General features: G+C 37.7%; 1 protein-coding gene across 7 annotated transcripts in view; it reads right to left on the reverse strand.

Moving 5' to 3' along the window:
- Positions 1-27,637, reverse strand: part of CD1H11orf65 (chromosome D1 C11orf65 homolog) — a 60,153-nt gene that overhangs the window by 23,025 nt on the left and 9,491 nt on the right. For 4 of the 7 annotated variants that reach the window (XM_042904998.1, XM_042904996.1, XM_042904999.1 and 1 more), the window contains exons 2-5: positions 22,853-22,942; positions 8,532-8,624; positions 2,194-2,247; positions 1,865-2,065 (exon numbers count right to left, since the gene is read on the reverse strand). In XM_042904998.1, coding sequence (XP_042760932.1) covers positions 1,865-2,065; positions 2,194-2,247; positions 8,532-8,624; positions 22,853-22,933 — 429 coding nt within the window. In that variant the 5' untranslated portion in view covers positions 22,934-22,942. Of the gene's footprint in view, positions 1-1,864; positions 2,066-2,193; positions 2,248-8,531; positions 8,625-9,905; positions 9,950-12,506; positions 12,519-22,852; positions 22,943-27,637 lie in introns of those variants that run through there. The other 3 variants (XM_042905002.1, XM_042905004.1, XM_042905001.1) reach the window with 3 other exon arrangements.

Consider the following 27,637-nt stretch of genomic DNA (forward strand, 5'->3'; position numbering starts at 1 on the left):
CAAAAGTTCTGTGTGTTCAGTAGGAATATGCCAAGAGAGAAACAGAGGAGAGAATACACCTCCTCTAAGGTATTTCTTATTATGCCACAGGTGAATAGCGCATTGAGCTTTCAGAGGCACAGGTCACAGAAAGACTAACAAAGCACTAGCATACTGAGGTACTTAATAACTATTCGTTGAATGGGTAAATGAAAAGACATACTCCAATAGTGTTTTCGTTTTTCATAAGAACAAACTCTTTACTGGTAAGAACAAACTCACCTACTCTCAGTGCTGTTGACGTTTGAAGACTCTAATTCTCAGGGAGGACAGGCACCCTCCAAGAACAGGGAAGTCTCATCATGATGTCTCAAGAGTTTGTGGTTTCCTGTATGGCATGCTATCCTAACTGGCTGCCTATTTTTCCTACTTCCAATTCACTGCCTCTCCTTCACCACATATTAAAAAACAAGGAGGAGAATTTTCTATCCCCCACAGCACTACGTATTTGTCTCTATTAAAGCACATATTTACTACACTGTACTGAAAAACTCTTTTTTACTTAAGTCTCTCCCAAATTAAAAGGCAAACTACTTGAGAGAAGGGACTATTTTATCTACCATTGTATCCCTAGCATCTAGTACGACGCCTGACATATGTTTGGTATGCAATAAAATTTGTTGAATAAATGTGTGAATACACAACTCGATCATGTTCACTTTTCATTCTTAGTATATTTAATATACTACATTCTATAATCTACATACCAGAGATTAAAAACTGGAATGAAGATATGAGGCCATATAAACAGACATCTAGAGCTACAGAACCTGATCATGTTAACCTAACCAAACATGCTTAGGTAGAAATTATCCCCACAAAAAGAGGAGGTAAAACATGGGTGTCTATGGAAAAGTCCCTACATCACATATACGTATTAAGAACTATGTATATTTAAAATCATTCCATTCAATTAATATGACGACATGTTAAAGTTCCAAACACCATGACAATCCAGATGATTTTCCACCAGTATCTGTCGTTACAAGCTCTGTAAGAGAAAATGTCATCTTTTTCTTAAGAATTCCCACCTCTAGGGGTGCCTGGGTGGCTCAGTCAGTTAAGTGATTGACTCTTGATTTCAGCTCAGGTCATGCATGATCTCATGGTTCGTGGGATCGGACTGTGTTGGGCTCTGTGCTGACACGGTGGAGCCTGGTTGGGGTTCTCTCTCTCCCTCTCTCTGCCCCTCCCCCTGCTCACGCCCTCTCTCTCTCTCAAAATAAATAAACACTAAAAAAAAAAATTCCCACCTCTAGTCCAAGGATCAATAGAGTCAACAACATTTTCCAATTTGCTTTGTTATAAAGATACTAAACTGCTGAGTTCCAAACAGTATCTAAATATGGCCTAGATCGGGGGGCACCTGGGTGGCTCAGTCGGTTAAGCGGCCGACTTCGGCTCAGGTCATGATCTCGCGGTCCGTGAGTTCAAGCCCCGCATCGGGCTCTGTGCTGACACCTCAGAGCCTGGAGCCTGTTTCAGATTCTGTGTCTCCCTCTCTCTGACCCTCCCCTGTTCATGCTCTGTCTCTCTCGGTCTCAAAAATAAATAAACGTTAAAAAATTAAAAAAATAAAATAAAATAAATAAATAAATAAATATGGCCTAGATCAAAGCTGATTACTAGAAGTATAAGCAAATGTAAAGAAAAAAAAGATACACTGTTGATCTTGAAGTATTATTAGTAACCTCTGGGTACTTACCATCATCAGTTTTTATCAGTTAAATTACCAAGATTTATTATTTTAAAATTATTTTTCAAAAAGACAAAAGAGTTCCTAAATATGTAAGATTCAAAATTATTAATATTTTTATTTTCTTACTGTATCAGAGACAAGCCTCCAGCCATTGTTCTCTATACGACGATACCAGCCACGATGATCCTCTTCCTGAAGATTATCACTTTTAATATGAGACGTATATTTTGCTGGAAGTCTTGTATAATCTCTAGGGCTATTAGCACACAGATCTTCAATAGGTCTATGAGTGAAAATTTTATAGTATATATCAGGTGGAAATTTAACCTGTATATGGAAAAGTTCAAAGGACCACTGTAATCACAAAAAATGATTTACATTTTTAAAATTTAAATCTTTTAAATTTCATATAAATGTGCTTTAAAATTACCAAATAAGAATTCACCCATACTTACGCCACCTAATCTGAATCGTACATGAATGCCCGCAGCAGCATCTAGCAGCTCTGCCTACAAAAAAATACATGACTCTTCAAAATTCTGTGTGTATCAACTCACCACTTCTCACTCTATCATGCTAAAATAGTGCTGAATATTAATTATTTATGAAATAGGTCAAGTAAATAAGCCTTAAATAATTATTTTTAAATTAAAATATATTTTAAGATTTAACTTCTAATGGGCATCCAATAAGTAAAACAGCTTTTGTAACTGGAAAAATGATACCAAATATGTTCCCTTTCTGTGCAACATATAAGTATAAAAGCCAAGTGATTTGTTATTCCAAAAACAGAAATTTTAAGTAAGTCCTCAAACATATGACTTACATATTTATCTTACAGGTAAATTCAGAGTAAAAAAAATGTCATTGGCTAATCCACGTTTAACACAAGATGACTGTTCCTAAGTAGCTTTTCTTAAATCAAAAATCCATGCTTAAATTTTTTAAGAATTGTATAGAATTGGTCTTCTAAATTTTAATGCCTTGCACCAAATGTAAAAGAGAGAAAACAATTTTGGTTCCTCTAACAGAAGAGTTCAAGCTTACCACCTGATAGTACTGTTAGATGAGAATATACATATTATCCTAAATTGTTCAGTCTATAAAGCCTAAAAGACTACCTTAAGTTTTGCATAATTTTCTCCTGACTAAAAAGCATATACATACATACATACATACATATGTAGGGTCATAGTTCAATCGTGAAAGATATGTTTTATAACAGGATCTTAAACTTACATTTATAAAATTTATACAGGTGACCCTTAAACAACATGGGTTTGAACTGCACAGGTCCACTTATATGTGGATTTTTTATAGTATAGCATTGTAAATGTATTTTCTTCTTATGACCTTCTTAATAACACGTTATTTTCTCTAGCTTAACTTACTGTATGAGTACAGTGTATAATACATGTAACATACAAAATATATATTAATTGACTATGCTATTAGTAAAGTTTTCGGTCAACAGTAGGCTATCTGTAGTTGAGTTTTTGGAGAGTCACAAGTTATACATGGATTCTCTACTGCATGGGCAGAGGGTCACTGCCCCTATCCCAACGTTATTCAAGGGTCAACTGTATATACTTTTTAAACACAATTCATTATATATATACTTTTATGTCCACTAAAGTAGGCAAATCTTAAGTGTACAGCTTCATGGAATTTTTTCCTTCCTATTTCAGTCAGTTAGGGTGAGGTGCTAATCATGTCAATCCAATCAAAAATTTAGCTGGCTCAAGCCTGGACTGCAGTTTTAGTAATCTATGTCTGGTTTGTCCACTTCCAGTTTTCCCCTATTTCTTAGATATGGCAACTCTCTATCTCTTCAACTATGAAAGCCTATGGGAAATTCAAAAGTACTTTGAGAAGATTTAAGCTTAATTCTTTATCCTTCTACCTACCATCTACAAACTCAAATGGGGATGAGAGTCAGCTGTGTATTTGAGGCAGTTCCTTTCCCTTAAGCATGACTCTGTCTCCTATGCCTATGGGGAATTTCATTTAGTGCAGTAGTGTTATTTAAAATGGCCTTAGATTAGCTGTAAATACTCAATGGAAATTCTAGGGAACCAAAAATTAGTAAAAAAGAGGTATAATTGATATGCTGAGAGGAAAGAAAATGTAATCATATAAAATGCTCAATTAAAACCAGAGAAGACAGAAAAAGGGTATAATAGAAAAAAAGAAACAAAGAACAAGGGCAAGAAATAGAAGACATTAAATATGTTAGACATCAATCACCATACTAAATATCAATGGTCTAAATACACAAGTTAAATGGCAGAGACTGACAGAATAGATTAAAAAAAAAAAAGACCCAACTCTATGTTGTCTGTAAGAAAACCATTTAAAATATAAAGACACAGATAGGGTAAAAGCATAGTAATGGAGAAAGATATAATATATTAACTAACACTGATTAAACAAAAACCGAGAAGCTGTATTAATTTCAGAGACAGCTGAATTCAGAGCAAGAAAAATCATCAGGGATAAAGAAGAGGATTACAAGATGATAATGTGGCCACTTCTCTGAGGAGACATAACAATCCATAAAGTATATATACCTAACAACATAGTATCAAAATATGAAGGCAAAAACTGAAAGAACCGCAAGGAGAACTAGAGAAATCCACTATTATAGTTGGAGAATTTGATACCTCTCTATCATTAATTGACATATTCAGCGGTCTATTATGAAAATGAAGAACACTTTCAATTAACTGGATTTAGATTTCTACAACACTTCATCCAACAACAGCAAACATACATTCTACTCAAGCTTACAGAGAACTTTTATTTACCAACATAGAACATGTTATGGACCATAAAGTACACTTTAACAACTGTAAAATAAGAGAAATCATACAAAGTATACTTTCAGACTCCAATGTAATTAAACTAGAAATCAGTAACAGAAGGATAGTCCGAAAATGCCCAGACATTTGGACAGTGACAAATGACCAGACATTTGGACATTTGGACTTGGGCAGTGACCAACACACTTCTAAATAACAGGTGGATCAAATAGGAAGTCTCAAGAGAATTTTAAAATATTTTGAACTAAATTAAAATGAAAACACAGCTTATCAAATTTTGTGAAATGCACTGAAAACAGTGCTTAGGGGAAAATTTATAGCACTAACTACATATATCTGAAAACAAGAAAGACTTGAAATCAATAATGTAGGCTTCCATCTTAAGAAACTAGGAAAACAAATTAAATCAAAAGTAAGCAAAAGTCAAGAATAAAAAAACAGAAATCAATGAAATTGAAACAGGAAATCAACAGAGAAAAATCAAAGAAATTAAAACCAATAAAGCTCAATAAAACCAATAAGCTTCTGTCCAAAAATCTAAGAAGGAAAAAATAGAAAGAAGACACAAATGACTAATATCAGAAAAGAGGGGCCATTACTACTGATTCCATGAACAGTAAAAGGATAATTAACAAATATTATGAAAAACTCTATTCCCACAGATTTGATAAATGGTTCAATTCCTTGAAAGACAACCTGACAAAACTCACACAGGAGAAATGGAAAATCTGAATAGACTAATACCTATTAAAGAAACTGAATGAATTAACCTTTCAAAAAAGAAAGCACCAAGCCTCAATGGGTTCAATGGTAAACTCTACAAAATATTTAAGGAAAAAAAAATATCAATTCTCTACTATCTCTTCCAGAAAACAGAAGCAAAGGGGACAGTTCCTAACACTACTCTAAATACCATTACTCTAAATACCAAAAACATAGGGGTGCCTGGTTTTCAGTGGCTCAGTCAGTTAAGCATCCAATCTGGATTTTGGCTCAGGTTACGATCTCATGGTTCATGGGTTCCAGCCCCATGGACCCTGTGTTGACAGTGCAGAGCCTGTTTAGGATTCTCTCTCCCTCCCTCTCTCTGCCCCTCCCTAGCTTGCATTCTCTCTCTCTCTCTCTCTCTCTCTCTCTCTCTCTCGTTAAATAAACTTAAAAAAATAAATAAAATTTACATGGAAATACAAAGCATCCAACGATAGCCTGGAAGTGTCTTCTTGAAGAACTACAAAATGGGAGTATTGTCTACCATATAATATACTTATTACAAACTCAAAGTAATTATAACAAGGCTGGAAAAATAGATCATGGAAGGTAATAGAGAATTCACAAACAGACTCATACATAACTGGTTACTTGATTTATGATAAAAGTGGCATGGCAGAGCAGTGGAGGCAGTGGAGAAAGGACTATCTTTTTAATAAACAGTGTTTGATCATTTTGAGATCTATAAGGAAGAATATGAAAGGGATCTCTACCCCACACCATACACAAAAAAATGAATCCCGAGTAGTTTATATATCTAAATATGAAAAGAAAATCAATAAAGTTTATATAATATAGGAGAATAATTTCATGATTTCAGGATTGGCGAAGCTTATAAAAAGCGCCAATCATACACAAAAGCACTGATAATCTTAAGTACATTAAAATCAAGAATGCTGGGGGCACTTGGGTGGTTCAGTTGATTAAGCATGCGACATCAGCTCAGGTCATGACCTCGTGGTTGTGGATTTAAGCCCCGCATCAGGCTCTGTGCTGACAGCTCAGAGCCTGGAGTCTGCTTCAGATTCTGTGTCTCCCTCTCTCTCTGCCCCCTCCACCCATCACTCACACTCTCTCTCTCTCTCAAAAATAAAAAACATTAGGTGCGCGTGGGTGGCTCAGTCAGTTGAGCGTCTGACTCTTGATTTCGGCTCAGGTCATGATCTCACAGTTTGTGAGTTTGAGCCCCATGTCAGGCTCTGTGCTGACAGCACGGGTCCTGCTTGGGATTCTCTCCCTCCATCTCTCTCTCTCTCTCTGTTCCTCGGCTTGCTTTCTCTCTCTCTTCCAATCTCAAAATAAATAAACTATCAAAAAAAATAAAAATAAAAAAAATAAAAAACATTAAAAAATTTTTAATTAAAAACTCTGTTCACCAAAAGACATTCTTGTTTCAAAATACTAACCTAGGGATTGGGGAAAGAGGGTGGAAATATAGATGAAGCAAGACTGGCGGGGAATTGCTAATTGTTGAAGCTAGGTGATGGGTACCTGTAGTCTATTACTTTATTCTTTCGACTTTTGTAATATGTTTGCCATTTTTCATGATAAAAAACACACAGTGAGGACCATCCTAAGAGTGACAAGTCAAATCACAGAATGGAACATGAAATGACAAGGACTTTTATGAAGACTATATAAAGAACTGCTTTAAACTAGTAGGAATAAGAGACAATATACACATGAAAGACACCAAAAAAATGTCAGGAGCTCAGCTGATCTGGAAGAATGGCAGGTGAGATGTCAGTGTCAGAGTAGCCAATTAAGGAAACAAGCACAAAGGGAAAGAAAGCTTTTGACCACTTACTACATGGGAATAAGCAAGAGTTAGGGCGTCTACAACTAGAGGAGGCACCAATCCACCTGTTCCATCTCACCCTCACCCCCCCCCCCCCCCCCCACCGTGAGCAGTGCAGTGACAGAGAGTCAGGTGGATCAGCACAGAATCCTGAACAAAAGGCTCCAGCAGTGGTAGGGACCATAAGGTGTGTATATTTGGGGTAGGAGGTATGTAGGAGATTAAGGGAGGACAGTCTGAGTGGACTGAGTCAGAGTGGGAAAAGGGTCTTCAAGGTTTCCCCCAGAAAGAGGTCTCAGCAGAGGTGTCTGAAGACCTCAGCTCAAAGCCTCACATAAAGAACTAAAAATGAAAGTGCTGGGACTAGATACTTAAATATGTCGGGGGTCGGGGGTTCCGTTCAGGGTGTCTGAGTCCCAGCCTGAGCTCCCTTGAGAGGCTGCAGGACACTGCCATGCACCAAGTCTGATTGTGAGGAGGGGACTTTCTCCTTGGTGCACTGCCATGCACCAAGACTGATTGTGAGCTTTCCCGTGTGGGGCCTGTTGGATAAAGTCCCTGTAATTGTGTCTGGTCACAATTACAGACACAGGAAGAGCACACAGGATTGTAACCAGGAGCGGAACTCCTCACAAAGATGTGCAACTTCACTAGCTATCAGAGAAAGGCAAATTAAAAAGCTGAAATTCAACATTGATAAGGATGTAAAGCACCAAGAATTCCAAGAGACGGATGATGGTTAATACAAATTGTACAGTAACTTTGGAATATAGTTTGGCAGATCCCGTTACCCAGAAATTCCATTTCTAGGTAGAATAGAAACCAAAAGAAATTCGTGCACATATGCACCAGGGCAGATGAATAAGAATGTTCCCCAAAGCAATCTTTATAACAGACTCAAACTGGAAAAAATATATATGTATAAATGTCAACCACTGAATGAATTAACAGTAGTGTGTGTGTGTGTGTGTGTGTGTGTATAATGAAATAATTATCATTGTTTTTCATAAAATGAATACAATTCAGCTACACAAACACAATGCTGAATGAACAAAAGCGCACCATAAGATTCTATTTACATACAGTTCAAAAACAGAGAAAACTAAAGAAAAAAAAGCTGCAACAAAATGGTGGTTGCCTCTTGGGAGCAGGGAAATTGGCGGTGATGTGCAAAGCCTGGAAAGCAGTGGTTTGAAGTAGGAAACATTGATCTGGGTTATGTAAGTTACACAGGGGGTTGTTTGTGATGATTCAGTGACCTTATACATTTATGTTTCATGAACTTTTCTATAACGTGCTTCAATAAAAAAGTGTTTTAAAAGAAACAAATACAAGCACATTTATAAAGCAGCCACACATCTTGAAGGGAAAACACAGATGCTGTATGAATAAACAGTGTCCTCACCTCTTTAGGATTGATGTATCTCACTATCTGACGTGGCTCTCCTCGTCTTCTTAGATCAATCAGTCTTTTAAAGTGTTGGAAGACAGTGACATTCTAAAGGTTCAAATACATAAGACTGTATGGTCAAAACTGGATTTTGTACCTCTGATTAGCTTTTTGCCTAATTAGGGCAAAATGAGTAAAAACCATATAATAGATTTTATGTGTGTAAACTAGATTTTAGAAATATTACCACTCACGATTTACTTTGACAAGCCAGGCAATACCAATTTTATTCTCACAACGAGTTTTACCCTTCACTTTGGAAGTGCATCACTAGCAACTGTAAAGAAAATACCCAGGACATTGGTTGAGTTGCTTTTGCATGTTCCAGAGTCATCCAGGAGGAAGACAAAATAGAGCCTACTGGTTAAGAACACGGAGCATGGCATCATATTGTCTGAGTTCAACAGTTAGTACCAACTCACCATGTGACCCTGGACAAGTTGCTTAAATTCTCTCCTCGGTGTCTCACCTAAAAAATGGGAATGATAGTGGCTATCTCCTACAGCTATGGTGAGGAGTTCATGAGTTAATATTCATAAAGCACTCAGAACAACTTCTGGCCCAAGAAAGCACTAAATAATTATTATTCTAGTATTACCATTACAGAAACCTCATTACTATAGTAATTCCACTGATTTACAAACCCTACCTACTATTCATGTTAGGACACATATTTGGTCAAACAACTCCAAACAACTTTTTTTTTTTTTTTTTTTTTTTTTTTTTTAGAGAGAGAGGTGGGGGGGCGGAGGGGCAGAGGGAGGAAGATACAGAACCCAAAGCAGGCTCCAGGCTCTGAGCTGTCAGTACAGAGTCTGACTCAGCGCTTGAACTCATGAACCGCGAGATCATGACCTGCACTGAAGTCGGATATATATATTTTTTTAACGTTTATTTATTTTGAGACAGAGAGAGACAGAGCATGAATGGGGGAAGGGCAGAGAGAGAGGGAGACACAGAACCGGAAGCAGGCTCCAGGCTCTGAGCCATCAGCCCAGAGCCCGATGCGGGGCTGGAACTCACAGAACGTGAGATTGTGACCTGAACTGAAGTCGGTCACTTAACCGACTGAGCCACCCAGGCGCCCCTGAAGTTGGGTATTAACTGACTGAACCACCCAGGCACCCCTCCAAACAATTCTTCTCTCTCAGACAACAATTTCTTTGGTAACACTCTCTTCATACTCTATCCCCCAAAAAACCCTTACTAACTCTTGGTAAACTCCCCCTACCCCACCTGTGAGCTTATGTTAAATCAAATAAATTCAAACTGAATCCACATCACTAATAAGACAATTTGAATCCCCACTGCTTCAATGAAGCACGTTACCTGTGGAGATGGTGTAGCCCACATCAAAACAGATAATATTCTTTCTGAAAGGAAGATATAATTTCCAGTAGGTATAACCCCAAGTTGAGTATCAAGAAAAATTTATGGTGATACCTTGGGGGATGGTGTATAAAAATTTAGTGCTTTTAGAATGGGTTCGGACTTAAGCGATCATCAACATAATATAAACAGCTATGCGCATAAGATGTTATCTATAAACCTAAGGGTAACCACAAATCAAAAACTATTAATAGATATGTAAAAAAACAAAGAGAAAGGAATCCAAGTAATATCACTAAAGAAAGCCATCAGAGGGTGGGGACAGGAGGGAGGAGGAGGGGACAGAGAGGGGGAGGGGGCCACGGTGGGGTGGGATGGCCTTCTGGCCTAGGTGGCAGAAGTGGTGGCCGCAGCTGACCAGCCTGCTGCTCTCTCACTTCTGCTTGGGCTTCCCGGCTCCTCCCTTTCCCCTTCCCCCCGCAGATGGAGAGGGTGGCCCTGCTGTGGATGGTCAGATAGCTCCGGCCACCCATCTCTGGCCCCAGTCAGCATGGAACAGACCAGGAGGAAGCTGGTGGGAGGGCTGCCGGCCTGTGTGATAGACTGGGGCACACAGTAGACAAAATTAGGAGATGCTGAAAACACAGAACCACAGCTTATCATCCCCTCCTGTTCTGCCAGTAAGGAGTCAGCGAAAGTGGAAAGTGGGTGATCGAGCTCAAGGGAGGGTGATGAAAGGTGGTGATCACCTAGGCTTCCTCATTGGTGATGAAGCAATAGGAAAACCTATGTAGGCAACATAGAGGCCAATTTGCTGTGGTGTAGCTGAAGATTGGGACTTGATGGAAAGGTTATGGAACAAGTGATTTTTAAGTATTTAAGGGCAGAACAAGAAGACTATTTCCAAAACTGTAAGCAATAAATTTCTGTTGCTTATCATCCACCCAGTCTGTTGTAGTTCATTCTAGCCGCCCAAATGGACCAACACAAGTACTAAGGATCTGAACAACATGGTTAGCCAGTAGGACTTAAACCATGTCAGAATACATTTTTTTCCTCAAGTTCATGTGCAACATTTACCAAAATAGACTTTTTTCTAGGACAGGGAAGTTTCAACAAATTTCAAGTTATTAAAATCATATAAGAAGGAGGAGCCAAGATGGCGGAACAGCATGGAAGCTTTTTGTGTGTCTCACGTCCATGAAATACAGCCAGACCAACACTAAACCATCCTACACACCTAGAAAACTGATTGGAGGATTAACACAACAATCTGCACAACCTGAACCACAGAATAGAGCAGGTATGTGGTGCGGAGAGCTGAACTTGGGGAGCGAGAAGCCCTGAAAGGTAGGAAACCACTTTTGTGGGCAGAGAGAGGACGGAGACTGGGGAGGGGGGGAGAATACATGAAAATCACCCCTCCCCAAAAGCAGCTGGAGAGAAAGTAGAAAATTGGAAACAGCCGCAGGGACTAAACTAAAAAGGGAGAAAGGAGAAAGTTTAAATTCCATTAAGACTGTAAACAAGGGGAGCACAAAGGCTGCAGCTCCTCAGCTCGATACCTGGGAGTGCTCTGGTGGGAAGGGCGAACCCCAAGGAAGAGGGTGGGGTCCAGGAGGTTCTCGGGCCTCACGGGGAAAAGCGGTTCCACTGCTGGAAGGACATTTGGTAAAGACTGTTGAAGCCACCTGGTCCCAGCAGATCCCGGAAGGCGGCCACATTCGCTGGTGCTGGGACAAGGCTGTTAAGGGTGCAGCCTGGTGCCAGAAGTGTGTTGCGATTTTCCATAATCCCTGAGACGCTGCTGCTACACTGTCTCGCGAACTTTTTCTGGGGCGGGCTGGCATTCTGGCCACAGTCTCGGGGCACCGGCAAAAACAGGGTCCAACGGGCATAGCTGGGTGCAGCCGATATTCAGCCATTGCTCATTCGGCCATTGCTCGGTGAGACCGTCCCGCAGAGGGGCAGAACGGGTCAAAGCCGCAGTCCTTAGGAAGTAGGAGGCCGGGGAAAACAGCCGCATCTGAGAGAAGGCTTGGGAGAGAGGTGCTGCCTGGAGCCTGGTCACGAAGAGTGAAGAAGCGGAGAGTGGACGAGAGTTGAAGACAGAGGACGAGTGCACGATTGCTGATCCAGGAGAACAGACTGGGTAGCTGAGTGGCGCCATTTTCACCGATCCCGCGCATGCGCATACGCACCTACGAGCCCCGCAACAATCCACCCCGGTAGGCTAGCAGCGCCATCTAGTGGCCAGCGGAGCTGTCCCAACTGGGACAGCTTCGCTCTTCAAGAACAAAAACGTCACTGCCGGCTTAATTTATGGACTATAAAGAGCTACATAGACTGACTTCTAGGGGAAAATGAAGCAATTTCAGTCCTACTTCAATCTGTTAGCAGGTTCATCTATTCAATTTTCTTTCTTTTTCCTTTTTCTCTTTTACAATTCTTTTCTTTTTCTTGAATAAAGAGAAAAAATTCATTTTTTCAATTTTTATTAAAAATATCTTTTTTATTACTATACTTTTTACTTTTGTGTAAATTTTTTAAAATTCTACTTTACTTCCATCATTTTATTTTAGTCTACTTCAGTGTACTCACCTTTTCAAATTCTCAATTTGCTTTTTTTCTTTCTTTTTTTCTCTTTTTTGTTTCATTTCTTTTTCTTGAATGCAGAAAGAGAAAAACTTCATTTTAACTTTCAGTTTCTATTAAAAATATTTTTATTTTATTTTTATTACTATATTTTTTGCTGTTATGTAAATTTTTTCAAATTCTATTTTACTTCCATCATTTTATTTTAGTCTACTAGAGTGTATTCACTTTTTCAAATTTCAAACGATTTTTTCTTTTCTTATCTTTTTTCTTTTTCATTTCTTTTCTTTTTTCTTAAAAAGAGAAAATGAAAAAATTCATATTTATTTTTAATTTTCATTAAAAATATTAATTTTTTTCTACTACATTCTTTACTTTTGTGTATATTTTTTCAAATTCTATTTTACCCCCATCATCTTAGTCTACTTCAGTGTATTCACTCTTTCAAGTGTTCAAACACTTTCCTTCCCCCCCCCGTCTTTTTTTCTCTAATCTGTCAAACCACTTTCAACACCCAGACCAAAACACACCTAGGATGTAGCATCATCTATTCGATTTTTGTGTGTGTGTTTTTAATTTTTAATTTCAATATAGTTTTAATTTTAATTTTTTTAATTTCAATTTTTCTACCTCATTAATTACTTTCCTCCCTTCAAAATGACAAAACGAAGGAATTCACCCCAAAAGAAAGAGCACAAAGAAACGACAGCCAGGGATTTAACCAGCACAGATAGGAGTAAGATGTCTGAACCAGAATTTAGAATCACCATAATAAGAATACTAGCTGGAGTCAAACATAGATTAGAATCCCCTTCTGCAGAGACAAAGGAAGTAAAAAATAGCCAGAATGAAATTAAAAATGCTGTAACAGAGCTGCAATCACGGATGGATGCAGCGGTGACAAGATGGATGAGGCAGAACAGAGAATCAGCGATACAGAGGACAAACTTATAAAGAATAAGGAAGCAGAAAAAAAGAGGGAGATTAAGGCAAAAGAGCATGATTTAAGAATTAGAGAAATCAGTGACTCATTAAAAATGAACAACATCAGAATCATAGGGGTCCCAGAAGAGGAAGAGAGAGAAATAGGGGTAGAAGGGTTATGTGAGCAAATCATAGGGGGAAAACTTTCCTAACCTGGGGAAAGACACAGACATCAAAATCCAGGAAGCACAGACGATCCCCATTAGATTCAACAAAAACCGACCATCAACAAGGCATATCATAGTCAAATTCACAAAATGCTCAGGCAAGGAGAGAATCATGAAAGCAGCAAGGGAAAAAAAGTCTCTAACATACAAGGGAAGACAGATCAGGTTGGAAGCAGACCTATCCACAGAAACTTGGCAGGCCAGAAAGAAGTGGCGGGATATATTCAGTGTTCTGAATCAGAAAAATATGCAGCCAAGAATTCTTTATCCATCAAGGCTGTCATTCAAAATAGAAGGAGAGATAAAAAGTTTCCCAGACAAACAAAAATTAAAGGGAGTTTGTAACCACTAAACCAGCCCTGCAAGAAATTTTAAGGGGGACTTTCCGAGGGGAGAAAAGATGAAATAAATAAATAAGTAAGTAAGTAAATAAATAAATAAATAAATACCAAAAGCAACAAAAGATTAGAAAGGACCAGAGAACATCACCAGAAACTCCAACTCTACAAGCATCATAATAGCAATAAATTTATATCTTTCAGTACTCACTCTAAATGTCAATGGACTCAATGCTCCAATCAAAAGACATAGGGTAACAAAATGGATAAGAAAACAAGACCCATATACATGCTGTTTACAAGAGACCCACTTTAGACCTAAAGGCACCTTCAGATTGAAAATAAGGGGATGGAGAACCATCTAACATGCTAATGGTCAACAAAAGAAAGCCGGAGTAGCCATACTTATATCAGACAAACTAGACTTTAAAATAAAGACTGTATCAAGGGATACAGAAGGGCATTATACCATAATCAAGGGGTCTATACACCAAGAAGACCTAACAATTATAAAAATTTATGCGCCAAATGTGAGAGCACCCAAATATATAAATCAATTAATCACAAACATCAGGAAACTCATCGATAGTAATACCTTAATAGTAGGAGACTTCAACACCCCACTCACAGCAATGGACAGATCATCTAATAAAAAAATCAACAAGGTAACAATGGTTTTGAATGACACACTGGACCAGATGGACTTAACAGATATATTCAGAACATTTCATCCTAAAGCAGCAGAATATACATTCTTCTCCAGTGCACATGAAACGTTCTCCAGAATAGACCATATACTGGGACACAAATCAGCCCTAAGTAAGTAGAAAAAGACTGAGATCATACCGTGCATATTTTCAGACCACAATGCTATGAAACCACAAGAAAAAATTTGGTAAGGTAACAAATACTTGGAGACTGAAGAACATCCTACTAAAGAATGAACGGGCTAACCAAGCAGTTAAAGAGGAAATTAAAAAGTATATGGAAGTCAATGAAAATGATAACACCACAACCCAAAACCTCTGGAACGCAGCAAAGGCGGTCATAAGAGAAAAGTATATAGCAATCCAGGCCTTCCTAAAGAAGGAAGAAAGATCTCAGATACACAACCTAACCTTACGCCTTCAGGAGCTGGAAAAAGATCAGCAAATAAAACCCAAAACCAGCAGAAGACAGGAAATCATAAAGATTAGAGCAGAAATTAATGCTACTGAAACCAAAAGAACCAGTAGAACAGATCAATGAAACCAGAAGCTGGTTCTTTGAAAAAATTAACAAAATTGATAAACCACTAGCCAGTTGGATCAAGAAGAAAAAGGAAAGGACCCAAATAAATAAAATCAAGAATGAAACAGGAGAGATCACAACCAACACAACAGAAATAAAAACAATAATAAGAGAATATTATGAGCAATTTTATGCCAATAAAAAGGGTAATCTGGAAGAAATGGACAAATTCCTAGAAACATATACACTACCAAAACTGAAACAGGAAGATATAGAAAATGTGAACAGACCCATAACCAGTAAAGAAATCAAATTAGTAATAAAAAAAAAACCTCCCAAAAAACAAGAGTCCAGAGCCAGATGGCTTTCCAGGGGAATTACACCAAACATTTAAGGAAGAGTTAACACCTATTCTCTTGAAACTGTTCCAAAAAATAGAAATGGAAGGAAAACTTCCAAACTCTTTCTATGAAGCCAGCATTACCTTGATTCCAAAACCAGACAGAGACCCCACTAAAAAGGAGAACTATAGACCAATTTCCCTGATGAACATGTATGCAAAAATCCTCAACAAGATATGAGCCAACCGGATCCAACAACACATTAAAAAAACTATTCACCACGACCAAATGGGATTTATACCTGGGATGCAGGGCTGGTTCAATATCTGCAAAACAATTAACTTGGTGATTCATCACATCAATAAAAGAAAGGACAAGAACCATATGATCCTCTCAATAAATGCAGAGAAAGCATTTGACAAAATACAGCATCATTTCTTGATAAAAACCCTCAAGAAAGTAGGGATAGAAGGAGCAGACCTCAAGATCATAAAAGCCATATATGAATGACCCAACGCTAATATCATCCTCAATGGGGAAAAACTGAGAGCTTTTCCCCTAAGGTCAGGAACAAGACAGGGATGTCCACTCTCACCACTGTTATTCAACATAGTATTGGAAGTCTTAGCCTCTGCAATCAGACAACACAAAGAAATAAAAGGCATCCAAATCGGCCAGGAGGAGGTCAAACTTTCACTCTTCGCAGATGACATGATACTCTACATGAAAAACCTAAAAGATTCCAGCGAAAAACTGCTAAAATTGATTCATGAATTCAGCAAAGTGGCAGGGTATAAAATCAATGCACAGAAATCAGTTGCATTCCTATACACCAACAATGAAGCGACAGAAAGAGAAATCAAGGAATCGATCCCTCTTATCGCACAAAAAAACATAGAATACCTAGGAATAAATCTAAGCAAAGAGGTGAAATATCTATACACTGAAAACTATAGAAAGCTTATGAAAGAAATTGAAGAAGACACAGAAAAATGGAAAAAGATTCCATGCTCCTGGATAGGAAGAACAAATATTGTTAAAATGTCGATACTACCCAAAGCAATCTACATATCCAATGCAATCCCTATCAAAGTAACACGAGCATTCTTCACAGAGCTAGAACAAATAATTCTAAAATTTGTATGGAACCAGAAAAGACCCCAAATAGCCAAAGCAATCCTGAAAAAGAAAACCAAAGCAGGAGGCATCACAATACCAGACTTCAAGCTATACTACAAAGCCGTAATCATCAAGACAGTATGGTAGTGGCACAAGAACAGACAGTCAGATCAATGGAACAGAATAGAGAACCCACAAATGGACCCACAACTGTATGGCCAACTAATCTTTGACAAAGCAGGAAAGAATATCCAATGGAATAAAGACAGTCTCTTCAGCAAGTGGTGCTGGGAACACTGGACAGCGACATGTGGAAGAATGAACCTGGACCACTTTCTTACACCATACACAAAAATAAACTCAAAATGGATGAAAGACCTCAATGTAAGACAGGAAGCCATCAAAATCCTTGAGGCGAAAGCAAGCAAAAACCTCTTTGATCTTGCCCGCAGCAACTTCTTACTCAACACATCTCTGGAGTCAAGGGAAACAAAAGCAAAAATGAACTACTGGGACCTTATCAAAATAAAAAGCTTCTGCACAGTGAAGGAAACAATCAGCAAAACTAAAAGGCAACCGACAGAATGGGAGAAGATATTTGCAAATGATGTATCAGATACAGGGTTAGTATCCAAAATCTACAAAGAACTTATCAAACTCAACACCCAAAAAACAATCCAGTGAAGAAATGGGCAAAAGACATGAATAGACACTTCTCCAAGGAAGACATCCAGATGGCCAACCGACACATGAAAAAATGCTCCACATCACTCATCATCAGAAAAATACAAATCAAAACCACAATGAGATACCATCTGACACCTGTCAGAATGGCTAACATTAACAACTCAGGCAACAACAGATGTTGGCAAGGATGCGGAGAAAGAGGATCTCTTTTGCATTGTTGGTGGCAATGCAAGCTGGTGCAGCCACTCTGGAAAACAGTATGGAGGTTCCTCAAAAAACTAAAAATAGAACTACCCTACGACCCAGCAATTGCACTATTAGGCATTTATCCACAGGATACAGGTGTGCTGTTTCAAAGGGACACATGCACCCCCACGTTTATAGTAGCACTATCAACAATAGCCAAAGTATGGAAAGAGCCCAAATGACCATCGATGGATGAATGGATAAAGAAGATGTGGTATATATATACAATGGAGTAGTACTCGGCAATCAAAAAGAATGAAATCTTGCCATTTCCAACTACGTGGATTGAACTGGAGGGTATCATGCTAAGTGAAATTATTCAGAGAAAGACAAAAATCACATGACTTCACACATATGAGGACTTTAAGAGACAAAACAGACAAACATAAGGGAAGGGAAACAAAAATAATATAAAAACAGGGAAGGGGACAAAACAGAAGAGACTCATAAATATGGAGAACAAACTGAGGGTTACTGGGAGGGGGGATGGGCTAAATGGGTAAGGGGCATTAAGGAATCTACTCCTGAAATCATTGTTTCACTATATGCTAACTAATTTGGATGTAAATTTAAAAAAAATAAAAAATTAAATTGAATTTAAAAAAATCATATAAACAACTGGCTTCAGAATCAAACCAGAAATCAGTAACAGAAAGGTAACTAGAAAACTCCTAAATATTTGGTAATTAAATAACATACTTCTAAATAACCGATGGGTCAAAAAAAATCACAATGGAAACTGTAAAATATTTTAAAGTGAAAGGTAATAGGGACACCTGGGTAGCTCAGTTGGTTAAATGTCTAACCCTTGATTCCGGCTCAGGCTCAGGTCATGATCTCAGAGTTTGTGAGATCGAGCCCCGTGTCAGGCTCTGCACTGATAGCACGGAGCCTGCTTGGGATTCTCTGGGAGGGTAATAAAGTGCAATATTGTGCTGGAGTACAATAAAGAAAAAGAAGTAATAGGTATAAAGTTTACAAAGAAAAAAACAAAAGTCATTCAGAGATGACATGATTGGGTAGTAAATCCAAAGGTGTCTATAAAAAATCAATTAGAAATAATAAGCACATACTAGGTCAGCAGATAAAAATAAATTATATTTCTATAAACTAGAAATGAACAATTAGAAAATAAAATTGAAATTAATACCACTCACAGTAGCATCAAACAATGTCAAATACCCGTAAGTTACATGAAAGATACGTAAGACTTCTACACTGCAAACTATAAAACGTTGTGGAGAAAAATTTTTAAAGATCTAAAACATGAAGATATGTACCAGGTTCATGAAAACTTGGAGTAGTAAAATGTCAGTTCTCCCCCAAACTGATCCTAATGCAATCTCAATTATAATCCCCACAAATATTTTTGCAAAAATTAATAAATTAATTCTACTATTTATTTATTTATTTATTTATTTATTTATTTATTTATTTTATTTTTTTTTTTAACGTTTTATTTATTTTTGAGACCGGGAGAGACAGAGCATGAACAGGGGAGGGTCAGAGAGAGGGAGACACAGAATGTGAAACAGGCTCCGGGCTCTGAGCTGTCAGCACAGAGCCCGACGCGGGGCTCGAACTCACGGACCGTGAGATCATGACCTGAGCCGAAGTCGGCAGCTTAACCGACTGAGCCACCCAGGTGCCCCTAATTCTACTATTTAAATGGAAATGCAAAAGCCCTAAAATAGCTGTGATAATCATGAAGAACATCACAGTTGGAGGATTTTGATACCAATACTTATGACAAAGCTATAGTTACTAAGACAGTGTGGTACTGACCCAAATAAAGACAAATAGACCAATGCAAATGAACAGAGACCACAGAAACACTTCACATATATGGAGACATGATCTAGTATTTTCAGTAAAAGGTACTTAATCATTTGGTTATCCATAAAGACAAAAATGAACTTTGCCTACACCTCTTATCACACACAAACATTAATTTGAGAGGATACTAGATCTCAACCTACAACAAAAGCAATCAAGCATCTAGAAAAAGCTTAAGGAAAATATATCCTGGCTTTGGATTAAACATTTCCCCCCAGATTTATTTCAATATAATTGACACGTAATATTGTGTTGGCTGAGCTGGACGTCTGCCTTAGGATCTTTTCCCGCTGGGAAAGTTCTGATATTGTCACCTCTTTAGGCAAACATTTCTTTCTCATTTTTTAATGTTTATTTATTTTTGAGAGAGAGAGAGAGAGAGAGAGAGAGAGAGAGAGAGAGAGAATGAGTGGGGGAGGGGCAAAGAGAGGAGAACAGAAGATTGGAAGCAGGCTCCATGCTGACAGCAGAGAGCCCGATGTCAGGTTCAAACCCATGAACCCTGAGACTACGACCCAAGACATTCAACCGACCAAGCCACCCAGGAACCCCTGGGCAAACATCTCTTAAACAGGACACAGAAAGCACTAACCATAAAGAACAAGGGATTAAATTGGACTTAATTAAAATGAAAGACTTCTCATTATCAAAAAAACATCTTTAAGAATGCAGTGTCTGGAGAAAAGACCTGCCCCACATGTATTCAATAAAGGACTTGTGCCCAGGATATATGAGAAACTTCTCCAAGTGAGTATTGACAGTGTACTAGTAGATGTAATGGGATTTGGGGGTTTGAAGATTGGGAGAGTAGGTTAAAAAAAAAAGGTGGGGGTTGGGATATTTATATCTTCATCAGACATAATAAGGAGTCACATAATCCTATGTTAACATGATGGAACAAGAAACAAAGGTTTAAACATGCTCTTTTTAACGTTTATTTATTTTTGAGAGAGAGGGAGACACAGAATCTGAAGCAGGCTCCAGGCTCTGAGCTGTCAGCACAGAGCCCGACGCGGGGCTCAAACTCATGAGCCATGAGATCATGACCTCAGCCAAAGTAGCTCACTTAACCAACTGGTCCACCCAGACGCCCCAGGTTTAAATTCTTTTTTTTTTTAAATTTTTAAATGTTTTTTTAAATTTATTTTTGATAGAGAGACAGAGTGTGAATGGGGGAGTGGCAGAGAGAGACATTAACAAAGAATCCAAAGCAGGCTCCAGGCTCTGTGCTGTAAAGAAATAAGGCAATAAGGGCGTCTGGGTGGCTCAGTCGGCTATACCCTGACTCTTGATTTTGGCTCAGGTCATAATCTCACAGTTTGTTAGTTTGAGCAACACGTCCCCCTCTGTGCTGACAGCTCACAGCCTGCTTGGGATTCTCTCTCTCTGCCCCTCCTTCTCTCTCTGCCTCTTACCCCATCTCTCTCACAAAATAAATAAACTTAAACAAAAATTAAGGTAACAAATAGAAGAACTAAAAAATCATTACATATGGTACTGGCAGGGCTGTGTAACGGGTAAGTAAGATAAGCTCTCAATTATCTTTGCAGAAAATCAACAGGTCACTTCTGAAGTTGGCAAATAAAAAATAATTACACAAGCATGTTATATAGAAACAGAAATAACTACCAGAACATCTGAAACAAAAAGTAGTTCAAAGTGCTTCCCTTTAGAGTATGAGGGTAGAGAAGAATAGGAGGGGGTAAAAGATGTGCTTTTATTTGTAAGTTCTTCTATACTATTTTACTGAAAGAAGTATATACATTATTTTGACTTAAAATATTTACACAAAAGAAAATACCTCCATTTACAGTAGTTTGACTATGCAAATTACTCACTTACTGGGCCAAGTAATGTGTTAAAATTAAGCATCCTTATTTAGAAATCCTCCTCTGAGCCACTTGAAAAAGAATATATGGAGATTTAAGATCAAATGTTTTCTCTTTGAGTCTTAGAACTATTTAAATTATCCTTAGATTTGAACCATGGCTTTCATGGTTGCTTTTTTTCAGTTTCTAACCACTTTTTAAATCCAACTGCTCAGTCACACCTTCTATTGCATGGGACACCATTTTATCTCCAAATACAACGCGCTTTAATCCTTTCAACATACAGATCTTATCTAAATTGATCACAATTTTAAGAAAGATATTTTAGGGGCACCTGCGTGGCTCAGTTGGTTAAGCGTCTGACTCAGCTTAGGTCATGACCTCACAGTTCATGGGTTCCAGCCCCGTGTTGGGCTCTGTGCTGACAGCCCAGAGCCTGGAGCCTGCTTCAGATTCTGTGTCTCCCTCTCTCTCTACTCCTCTCCTATGCATACTCTGTCTCTGCCTCTCAAAAATGAATATTAAAATAATTTTAAAAAATTTTTTATGTTTTTATTTATTTTGAGAGGAAGAGAGAGAGAGCAGAGGAGGGGCAGAGAGAGAGAGAGGGAGAGAGAATCCCAAGCAGGCTCTGAGCATCAGCAGAGCATGATGCGGGGCTTGAACTCAAAAACCGTGAGATCATGACCTGAGCCAAAGTCAGATGATTAACCAACTTAGCCACCCAGGTGCCCCAATCACGTGTTTCCGATTCTGTGTCTCCCTCTCTCTCTGCCCCTCCCCTGTTCACGCTCTGTCTCTGTCTCAAGAATAAACATTAAAAAAAAAATTTTTTTTAAAGCATTAAAAAATTTTTTAAGGAAATTATTATTTTAGTATCGGAGATCAAGAGTTAGGGGTTTTATGGCTTGAAAGAGGCAAAAGAAACACATAATGGAAGCTATTTTGTAAGACTCGATTAACGGATCATGTGTGTTAGAAACAGAGCCATCGCACTTCACGTATAATTATCAGGCGCAGACAGTGTTGCTACAAACACAGAAGAAAGAGTGAAGTCATTTTAGTTATTGGCTCTCACTCAACCAGGTAAGTCAACCTGGAATATTCCTTTCACCAATGAGACCAGCTCTACCCAGACTAAAGCATGACAAAGTGTATTAACTCAGATACAGTTTATTATTAAACTTTAAGTCTTCAAGAGTCAAGTACTCGATAACTATTTAATGAGTGAATGAATGTATCCCTAACACTTTCTCAGAAACCTGACTGCTGAGTCAAGAAATAGTTTTAGAGGTAAAAGCCAAAGGATCCTATTCGTGATACTTTCACTGATCATAGTTATTTTCAGAGTGCCTGACCCGGACCGGGAGCTCAGTAAGGATTTGCGAGGCTAATGGAATGATTAATTAATGTTAACTTTCTGAACTTCTAAAAAATGGGTGCTTTTAAAGCAAAGGGTGGTACACCAATCTGTAAATATACTAAAAATTATTGAATTATACACTTTCAACAGGTGAACCTTATGCTATATAAACTATATCACAATAAGATTACAAAACAATGAAACAAACTCACAAGAAAACGTTTCCAGGCCTTCTGAATGACTCTGGCAGCTTTATCCCTCTTTGTAAGTTCTGATTCCTGTTCCCAAGGCATTTGAAAGTCCTAAAATAAGCAAAAAGTGTATATCTAAAATTTCTTTATAAACTCCAATGTGAAACTCACTAGAACTCAGGAAAAGTTAAATAGAAAGTTGAATAAAGGAAATAATAAAGATGAGATGTGGTATCAAGATAATTATAATAAAAAATAAAAATTGTTACCTACTATTGATTGCCTTATATGTTCCAATTTGTTTCTTTTTTCTAATTTATTTAATTATTTTAAAAAATGTTTATTTATTTCTAAGAGAGAGAGAGGGGAAGGGATACAAAGAGAGGGATACAGAGAATTTCAAGCAGGCTCCATACTGTCAGCACAGAGCCTCTTGTGGGGCTCAAACCCATGAACCGTGAGATCATGACCTGATCTGAAGCTGGATGCTTAACCAACTGAGCCACCCAGTTCTAATTTAAACAACAACCTTGCATAGTAGATTTTACTAGTATGCTGGTGCTAGAGACATAGAGATTGCACTTCAAGGTCTATGGTCAAATAGTTATTAACAAAGCCAGTATTAAACCCAAGGCAGCTAGTGTTGAAAATCCACGACCTTTCACGGCCCCATTCAATGACTTCAAATAAATTGTTATTATTCAACATATACAGTGACAGAGTTTCACCCAAAAACTTACCCAGGCCCCTAACCTAGAATTAGAGATGATTATAGAATTTTTCCTTCTTTGTAAATATGCTGACTAGTCAATCATGCATTAAATTGTCAGAAAAAGAGATGACTATTAAGACAAAACAAAATCACCAGTTCTACCCATAATTTTTATTAATACTGTGAAGAAATAAGTAATAGGGAAGTCAGAAACACATTACGATTTATGAGTCCTTTAAAAAGCTGCAGTAGACAGAGAGGATCCTGGGAAGAAAGTGGACTAGGAAGCACCAGGAATCTGTCTCCACTTCTAGACAACCGTGCTGGCAGAATCTAACGTTAACTATTTTAGAACTCTGGTGTCTACTGAAGGCTTGCAACTTCCAGGGGAAGGCTTGGAGGGTAACTTGTGGTTAACTCCAGTCAATTTCTGCTCTTAGCCCAGTAGCAGCTACCCATTCCCTCACCGCAGCCCCAGCAGCAGGCAGCTGTGTACATGTTTCTGGAACAGCTTGCACACTTGCGGGAGCCAGGGTGGACAAAAAGGGACTCTGTCCTCCAATCCAGGAGATCTGTGCTCTGATTGTTGGGTGCTGCTTCTGATCACACAGATGTAGACAAATAGGCAGGCAGCCTTTGGTGATGCACCTTCACCCCCCACCGTTGTTGCAAGCCCTTCCCATTTGGCAACTTCCAGGGAACTTAAAGGGTTTTTCCTTCCCTCTAGATTGCTGTCCTTTCCCCTTAGGAGAGCCAGATATTAAAAATGAGGACATTCAAAAATAACAACACACATATGGAGAAAACTGAGAAATTATCAGTCATTTCCAGAGAAAGGTACAGACTCACAAAAGAACTGAAAAGACCTTAAGTTTACAATTCAAACTGATCCTTGACTGATCCTTGTAGCCTGTAACAATTAAACACACACACACACACACACACACACACACACACACACACAGAGTAAACTCAGGGGAAGGGAAAGAATCTGATTTCCAGAGTTCCTGCATTATTAAACTGAAATATCCAGTTTTCAATACAAAATTATAAGGCATATAAAGAAACACAAAATTATGTCTCATTCAAAGGAAATTAAAAAATCAATAGAAACTGACCCTGAAAAAGACCTGATGGCAGATCTATTAGACAAAGACCTGAACACCAATGTCTTAAAGATGCTCAAAAACTAAAGGAAGATGTGGAGAAATTCAAGAAATGATGCACAAAATGGAAATATCAATAAAGAGACAAATACTAAAAAAAGACCAAACAGAAACTCTGAAGCTGAAAAGTAGAATAACTGAAAGGAACAATTCATTAGTGGGAGTCAAAGGCAGAGTTGAGCAGGCAGAAGAAAGTAACCAGCCTTGATTCTTGAAGATAACTTGAAGATAAACAATGGAAATTGACAAGTCTGAGAAACAGAAAGAAAAAAGATGAAAGAAAAGTAAGCAGAGCTTAAGAGACCTATGGTACACCAGTAAGCAGACCAACATGCATGCTATGGGAGTCCCAGAAGGAAAAGAGAAGGAGAAGGGGGAGGAGAGAATATCTCAAGGAATACTGGCTGAAAAACGCCAAACTTGATTTTTTTTAATGTGTATTTATTTTTGACAGAGAGAAAGAGAGACAGAGCATGAGCGGGGGAGGGGCAGAGAGAGAGAGGGAGGCACAGAATCCGAAGCAGGCTCTAGGCTCTGAGCTGTCAGCACAGAGCCCGACGCGTGGCTCTAACTCATAGACTCCGAGATCATGACCTGAGCTGAAGTCGGACGCTCAACCAACTGAGCCACCCAGGCACCCGAAAAATGCCAAATTTGATGAAAAACATAAATATAAACATCCCAGAAGCTCAACAAACTCCAATTAAGATGGACTAAAAGACACATCCTCACCAAGACACATTATAATTAAACTTTTGAAAGCCAAAGATAAAGAGAAACTCTTGAAAACAGCAAGAGAGAAAAAATTCATCACATACAAAGAATTTTTAATATGTTAACAGATTTCTCATCAGAAACTTTGTAGGCCAGAAGGCAGTGGGCCAATATATTCAAACTTCTCAATGAAAAAAAACTATCAGGCAAGAATCCTGTGTCTAGCAAAACTGTCCTTCAAGAGTAAGGGAGAAATTAAGACACTGAAGATAAACAAAAGCTGTAAAAGTTCATTGCCACTAGACCTGCCCTGCAAGAAATGCTCAAGAGAGTCCTACAGGGAAAAATGAAGGACACTTGACAGTAACCCAAAATTGTATAAAGAAACAGAAGTTTTGATAAAGGTAAATATATGGATAGTTATAAAAGCCAGTGTTACTGTAACAATGGTTTGTAACTAAAGTTTTTGTTTTATACACGATTTAAGAGAACAATATATTTAAAAAAATTATTAGTCTAAAAATAGTATTATTGTAACTTTGGTTTGTAATTTCACATACTGTTTTCTATGTAATTTAAGAGACAAGTATATTTAAAATAACTATTAGATTATGTTTTGGGGCATACAATGTATAAAGATGTAATTTTGTGATAACAACAATTGAAAGGAGTTGGGATAGAGGTGTAAAAGAGGAGGTTTTGTATGGCACTGAAGTTAAACTGGCATAAATTCACAATGGAGTGCTATAACTTTAGGATGTTAGATGTAATCTCCATGGTAACCACAAAGGAAACAGGTATAGAATATACACAAAAGGAAATGAGAAATGAATTTAAATGTTTCCCTATAAACAAATCAGCTGAACACAAAAGAATACAATAAGGCAGAAAATGATAAACAGAGAAGTCATAAATCATAAAGAAAACAAATAGCAAAATGACATAAGTAAGGTCCTCCTTATCAGTAATTACTTTAAATGTAAACGGTTTAAACTCTCTATTCAAAATACAGAGATTTGCAGAATGGATAAAAACACAAAACTATATACTATTTAAAACAGACTCACTTTAGATTCAAAGACACACATAGATTGAAAGTGAAAAGACTGAAAAAGATATTCCATGCACATAGTAACCAAAAAGAGAGGACAGGTGGCTATCTTAATATCAGACAAAATAGACTTTAAATCAAAAAAGTTTATAACAGACAAAAGATATTATACATTAACAAAAGGTTCAACACAATAAGAAAAAATAACAATTATAAACATTTATGTATCTAGTAAAAGACCAGCAAAATATAAGAAGCAAAAAATGACAGAATTGAAAGGAAGACTAGACATTTATATGCCACAGATATATGTCTCTCTAGATAGCTTTTCTATAATATCTATATATATCTATAATATTATATATATGTTTGTATATATAGCTTTTCCATAATTGTTGGAGACGTCAATACCCCACTCTCAATAATGATAGAACAACCAGACAGAAGGTAAACAAGGAAACAGAGGACTTGAAAAACACAATAAATCAACTTGATCTAGCAAATACAGAACATTCTACCAAATAACAGCAGCATTCACATTTTTCTCAAGTATACAATGGACATTTTCCAGAATAGACCATACCTTAGGCCTCAACATATTACATCTCAATATATTTCAAAAGAAATATACTTCTTTTGAAGTTATAAGTCAATAACAGGTGAAACTGGAAAATTTACACATTTGTGGAAATTAAACATCATACTCCTAAACAACCAATGGATCAAAGAAGAAATCACATGGGAAATTAGGAAAATGAAAACTAAAACACAACATACCAAAACTTGCAGAAAGCAGTGAAAGTAGTGTTAAAAGGAAAGCTTACAGCTCAAATCAACAATCTAACTAAAACTTACAGAACTAGTAAAAGAATAAACTAAACCCAAAGCTAGCTGAAGAAAGATTAGAACAAGAGATAAAAACAAACAGAAAACAGAAAAACAATAGAGTAAACCAATGAAACCAAAGCTGATTCTTTGAAAAGATCGACAAAATTAGCAAATCTTTAGCTAGATAGACAGAGAAGAAATTTACTTCTAGTAATTCAGGAATGAGAGTGAGGACATTACTACTTATTCTGCAGAAATGAAAGAAACATTAACAGTACTGTGAACTAGTCGCAGTTTATAGCTGTGTTTGATATACTTGATGAAACTGACAAACT

Source organism: Panthera leo, chromosome D1, assembly GCF_018350215.1.
Source record: "Panthera leo isolate Ple1 chromosome D1, P.leo_Ple1_pat1.1, whole genome shotgun sequence".
Taxonomy (NCBI): domain Eukaryota; kingdom Metazoa; phylum Chordata; class Mammalia; order Carnivora; family Felidae; genus Panthera; species Panthera leo.